The sequence below is a fragment of the Cannabis sativa genome, chromosome 8 (assembly GCF_029168945.1).
Source record: "Cannabis sativa cultivar Pink pepper isolate KNU-18-1 chromosome 8, ASM2916894v1, whole genome shotgun sequence".
NCBI lineage: Eukaryota > Viridiplantae > Streptophyta > Magnoliopsida > Rosales > Cannabaceae > Cannabis > Cannabis sativa.
The window spans coordinates 17,931,863-17,938,595 of NC_083608.1; the positions used below are offsets into that span (position 1 = coordinate 17,931,863).

The 6,733-nt window shown below is 26.3% G+C and overlaps 1 protein-coding gene across 1 annotated transcript; it reads right to left on the reverse strand.

Annotated features, from left to right (window-relative positions):
- Positions 1 to 382: 382 nt before the first annotated feature.
- LOC115700845 (cytokinin riboside 5'-monophosphate phosphoribohydrolase LOG7) lies at positions 383 to 4,745 on the reverse strand. Its single transcript, XM_030628510.2, has 7 exons — positions 4,517 to 4,745; positions 3,659 to 3,756; positions 2,940 to 2,970; positions 2,696 to 2,795; positions 2,487 to 2,557; positions 1,211 to 1,354; positions 383 to 794 (listed from the first exon to the last, which is right to left on the reverse strand). The coding sequence occupies exons 1-7, from the start codon at positions 4,625 to 4,627 to the stop codon at positions 699 to 701; spliced, it is 651 nt and encodes a 216-aa protein (XP_030484370.2). The 5' UTR covers positions 4,628 to 4,745; the 3' UTR covers positions 383 to 698.
- Positions 4,746 to 6,733: the final 1,988 nt, after the last annotated feature.

A 6,733-nucleotide genomic window follows, 5' to 3' on the forward strand; every position in this document is an offset into this window, starting at 1 on the left:
TTCTTGTAATTTTTACAGAGAGATCGAGAGAGAAAGAGAAAAGAGAGTTCATACTCAAGTGAAACAAGTCATTCTTGTAACTTACTTGTGTTCTTGCTTTGTACTACTTGTAATCTCTGAAACTTGATCCAGTATGATTTGAGGCTGCTGTTCTACCAAAATGTAAAACATTGTATATAACTCGTAATTATCTTTCTTTAATTAATTTCTGCACTTTATTTTTCATCTATGCTCGTGTGTAATTAGTAAACTTCTTAAGCTGTTAGATTGGTTCGATCACAACAAATCTCACAAAATGAGTTAGCTTTGATTCAATGAAGATAAACAATAATTATTTACATAAATGGTCGATACATAGAGCATGAATTTTGAGACTCAGAACAAATTAAACATGATCTTGATCAATATTGATGATACCTTCACAAAATGGAGGCCAAGCCATACAAGCATTTAATTTTTCTCTTTTCGAGACAAAGTACATATATATATATATATGATCAATACACAAACTTGTGGCTCAGCTACAAAAAAAGATCCAGATCACTTCCTAAGCTGTAGAACTACGGTGAGCCCCCCGTATAATATAATATAATAAATATAATGATAATAACTACATATATATAAGTATATATTACGTACGTGAAACCCAAAAAAGACATGTATGATTCACGTAACATGGACATTTTTACATATAATTATTATGTGGCCACTTCTGACTCAGCAACATAATTTAGTCTGTCCACTTCTTCCCACACCAACTTGGATGTTACTTCATCATACTCTGGTGTGTATTCCTGAGATAATAAAACATAAATTCACAAATTTTAATTTTTCACCAAATTCCAAGTTATTAATTATAATAATAAATCTTAATAAAGACTAGGCATGTATGAACAAGTGGGACTTATCATTATATATTTGGTCAACATTCTATAAAATAATATACGGTCAACAATATTTATACATATATATTTGTCGCTGTACCTAAACCCTATCATTATTCATCTCTTAAACAAATCTAGATAAATATTGTGTTTCCTTTGTAATAAGAATCAGTACATAGAGAAAAAAAATAAATATTGATTCACATCACACACAGGAGTTAATCATTCACAATTTAAATATTATTTTAATATAATAAGAGAGGCTAGTTAGCTAGGGTTCAAGAATATATATATATATAATAGATGAGTTTAATTATTATTAGTACCTCAAGAAGTCTGACCAATTGTTTGGCTGTTGGAGCTGAAACGATAATACGACGTGCAGTGGGCGAAATAAAGCCTTCATCAACGGCCTTATCGATGAAACTCAGCAACGAATTATAATATCCATCAACGTTCAAAAGCCCCACCTATACATATTAATTAGTAAGATTAACTTAAATATTTTAAAATATCCAATTCTAAGTGTTTGAGAATTAAGCATACAAGAACATATATATATATATCCAACCGCTTTATTAATAAACCAACTAATCATATCTTTTTCGTGTAATTAATTAGAAGAGAATCTTTTCTCCCATTCAAATGGAGATTCTTTAAACATCAAATTCATTTATATATCATATTATGTATATTTAGTATCCGGCCTTATAAATATAAAAGAGAGATATCATCTAATGCTTTATTTGATTAAATTGCAAATCTTGGCATATCTTATAAGTAATCTTTTCATGTGTACGATATTTAGAATTAAATATCACATGCAATGATTCTACAAATATATATACATAATAATAATAATAATACCATATGATATACATTATAATATCATGTATATTTATGATTTATGATATATATTACATACATCCCACTCACTAAGATTTCTTTCTATATAGGTAGGTTGCAATCGATGACCCGTCAAACTTTGGTTTCTATAAAATTTTGTATATATGTTGCTATTAATTAATTATTAAAAACATATAAAAATAAAAAAGAAGGCGTGTACTTAGAAAGCATGACAAATCATACGTGTATGATAACATCACCTCCACATGGAGACAAGGGAACACGGTGGAATATATAATATTGTTTTATAATTCTAAGTTATTATTTGTGAGATACAGTTTAATTAGCTGAGAGGAACATCAAATGTTTTTATTATTATTAATTTGTTAGTGTATCATCAATAATTACAGTTGAACAACATGAAACATGCCCCATGTGAAAGCTTCGATGTGTTTTTAAGGTCTTTAAACCATGGAAACTATATTAAAATATAAATAATAATATAATTAATAATGTTAGATGTTTTGTTTCTTCTATCTATACCTTTTAGCCATGTTTAAAGGGGTTTATTAACTTTACCAAATTCATTTTAAAATATAGTTTTCTTTAAAGTGTCAACTACTATAACTTAACATATATAGTTTCCTTTCATATTGATCATCTTAATAAATTAATTAAATATATATATAAATAAACATTTTAAGATATAATTGTGATTGGTCAAACATAACAAGATATAGGAAACTTCGTTCTTACAGGTTTCCTATGGATTCCAAGCTGAGCCCATGTTATGACTTCCAGAAGCTCCTCGAGTGTTCCATATCCACCTGATAAAAATATTCAAGAACATTAACTATATATTTTGTCTATTTTAGCAAATTGATCTTAAATTAATTAAAATCAATATAATAATATATATCACATCATATCACATGTCATATATATATAGAGATATATATATATACCAGGGAGGGCAATGAATGCATCTGCTTGACGAGCCATCTCAGCTTTTCTTTGATGCATATCAGTTACAGTTCTCACTTCTCCAACAGTCTCACCAGTTATCTGTACACAATAATTAAATTAATTAGCTTAATCACTTCCAAATTAATTATAATACTACTAATGATGATGATTATTTAAATATTATCTAATGAAGAGAATATTCAATTTTATCCAAATCTTTTGAGAGAGTTTGAATTTATGTACCTCTCTAGGCATTAAGGTCTTTGGAATAACCCTGCAAATTAATAACACACGAGTAGTACTAAAAGTTAGAAATTGTCTCATTATTATAAAGTTGCAAAAATCACAATATGTACGAAAGAGATAAAAAGAAAAATAATGGCCATAGATATCTTTCTTTTGACAAAGTTTTGGGAAATTTTATAAAGAGAAAGTTACACTAAAAAGTTCACAAACTTTCCAAAACCTTTTTTTTTCCTGACCACTTTACAATTACAACTGGTAAATTCCAGTTTTGTGGTGCTGACACATTACAAAGATCAAAATGGATTCAACTTTAAACTAATATTGAAAGAACAACAAAAAGAATATATAAAGACAATTTTGTCCCAATTTTTAAAAAAATATATATTAGGAACATGCGCAGGCATATGTTATTATGTCTGGCCCAGCATTTGATCCTATGCTGTCCCCCATATTTGAGTTGTTTAAGATAAGAAAAGCCCCACTTTCATAGATAGTTGGGAAGAATTTTGTAAGGTTCAAGAGGTAACAAAATAATTATCTAAATTCCAAATATATAAATAAACAAACACAATATTGTCCTTAATTAATATTATTATAGATTTAATTAATTTGTTCAATATTAAAACCCATCATCATGCCATGGCATGGCTTTTCATTTATACTTGTATAAAACTCAAACTCCAAGATTAGACAGAAAGAGAGAGAGTGAGACAAACCCTAGAACATGGCGCCCGCCATCATGAACTGCCTGAGAAACAAGACCCATCAATCCCACGCTTCCACCTCCATACACCAAATCAATCCTTCTTTCCACCTTCAAAAAAAAAAAATAAATTAATAAAACCCCTTAAGTCCACGTGTCAATAGCCCATCATGAGAAAAAGGGTAATAATTATTTTTGTACTTAATTTATTACAACATACATAACCCTACTAAGCTAGAGTAGTGATACAGTAAGTTCTATTCATGAGTAAAAAATATAATAAATTAATGTTCTTCATTTAGCCCCATGAAAATAAATCATCAATGCTATGTATGAATGTGTCAAGTTGAAAATTAATATTCATCAATGCTAGCTATATATATATTCGTTAATATTATTGATGTGATCACAAATTAAAATTAGCATAATGTATGTTTAAAAATTTTAAAAAAGAAAAAAAAAGAGATCATGCAAGAAGGCTGCTCAACGATTCAATTGACAGAAAGGTTACAGCTAGCATTATATTGAATTAATCCCTTCTATTTCTCTCTCTTTCTGATCACATGAACCCAAAAAAAATGAAACAAAAAAATAAAATAAAAGTCTCTATAGATCATTAAACCCTACACGTTTAGGTGGTAAAGAAAGAGAGAATGAAGTTAGCAGAAATATAGTTAAAGATGAAACTAAATAAGCCCTAATAATAATGAAAAAAAAAAAACTATTGGGTACTTGAAATGAAATAATCATTTGGTAAAAAGAAAAAGGAATGTTGGGTTTTAAAATAAAATGGATAAAGAAGGTTCAAAACATGAAAATGAAAATGAAAATGCATATACAGAAATATACGTATATATATATGTATATGTACCAGTTCGTTTCCGAGGTCAACAGCAGCTTCCTGGTAGCCAGGTTTCTTTCCAGAACTGCTTCCACAAAAGACACAAATCCTCTTGAACCTTGATTTGCTCGAATCTTCCATATCTTTCTTTCTTGATTTTGTTTTTATTTTTAATTTTTTGGTTTTGTTTTTGTAGTGTTTGGTTAAGGAATGTTGATATATATATCCTTGGACCAGAGAGAGATGTAAGGTACTATAAAGCTAGAGAGAGAGAGATGGGTTGTGAAAATGAAAACAAAGTAAAGGATTTGTTAATGAATTTATAATAAAGTTTTCTTTGTATGGTTTCAGACCCACATTAATTAAACTCTTACCCAAGACCCAAGTAATTAATTTTATTATTAGTTTTTTTTATATATATTTATTATTGTGATGATGATCATGAAGCTCCATATTTATATTTATATATATTATTGTAAGGATGGTGGAAAATACGATTGTCTTTCTATAAAAAGGAATATATTAAATAAAAGTCGTTTCGAAATTTATATTACCATTGGGAGGGTATCTACTCTCTACTATATTTCCATTTCATATTATTAATCTTATATGTAGTGATACCCTGTTTCGCGCATGTAACACAAAGCTTGTGTATCTCTAATCTAGTGCTGACAAGTGGACTAGTGTACGACTGCACTTCCATACTTCCCTTAATTAACCTTTTTATTCTCATCAAGATTTAAAATTGGCTAATTAAGATTTTTGCTCTTAACTTTGACATGTATTAAATCATGCCATCTGAATTTTTAAGATCGTTAAAAATGCTCCCAAACTATTAAGATTATTAAATTTAAAATTTTTTATCTAATTTCATTTAATTTTAAATTATATATTTGAATATTAATTAACAATAGAATCATATCAAAGAAAGTAAAACATATTTTTATGTATAATTTTTTTTTAAAAAAAATAGTAAATCTATATAAAAAATTCTACTGAATTTTTTTAAAAAATAAACATCATACAATTTCTTACATTAAAAAAATACACACACAAAAATATCTTCTAAACAATTATTATCACAGTATCTCTTTTAGTCACTATTAGTATTATATTTAAAGTTGATTACCATATCTTACTTGTAGTTTTGTACATAAAATAAATCAAACAATAATCGATAAATATTTACTTTTATACATAAGTGAATTATATTCTATTATAAATTAATTAAGTGAATCATTAGTTATCATATACGATTATATAATTTATTTTTTTTAATTAATAATATTTAATTTTTTTGACAAAATTAATGATATATAATTAAATAAAGTAGAATATAATTTAATTATTAATCTCTTAGAATAAAAAAAATAAAAAGAAAAAAGAAAAAAAGTAGAATAAAAAACTTAGAAAAATAAGAAAATTAAAGAGAGAATAAATAGAAGTATTTAAAACACACTATCATGTCAATATATAGATAGATAAATATTTACCATAATTTTTTAAAAAATAAATAAATCTTTTAAAATTATATATGTGAACTATATTTTAATAAACAATAAAATAAAGAATATAATTATTTAGATAGTTTAAGAAAAATAATTAATGAATTTTTTAAAAATAATAATTAAATGATGTAACGCTGTTAATTTTAACGGTAAACTTTAACAGATAAACAATATAATAAAAAATTATTTTTTCCCTCCAAAATACATATTTTTCTGTATCAATAAAATATTATATTTCTAATCGGGCATTAATATTTCACATGAAAGCTCACACTTTGTACCTAACACTCCAATGAATTATATATTGTAGTCAAAAATAAATTAAAAAATGTTTTACTTTACTTATGATATAATGTATGGAACCCCTTTTTAAGTCCTATTCTCTAATCTCCACTTAATTTTGTGATAATGATTTTGTGTTTTTGTCTTCTTTGCATAGCACCATGCCATTCAACTCACGTGTAAACCCTATTTTGTTGGGTAAGCCTACAACTTGTTAATGAAGAGAACCACACAATGATATTATAAAATTATATGTCTGTTTCAAAAAAATAAATTAATTAAATTATATGTCGTGCAATAGTTGATACACATTTTATTATAAGTAATTATACACAAATTTGATATATGTATACATTTCTAACAAATACAATTCATCTTAAATAAATCATTCAAAATGATTGTTTGAAATTTATTTTTTACCACAGGTATTTTTCAAATTTACGTGTAGTTACTCTTT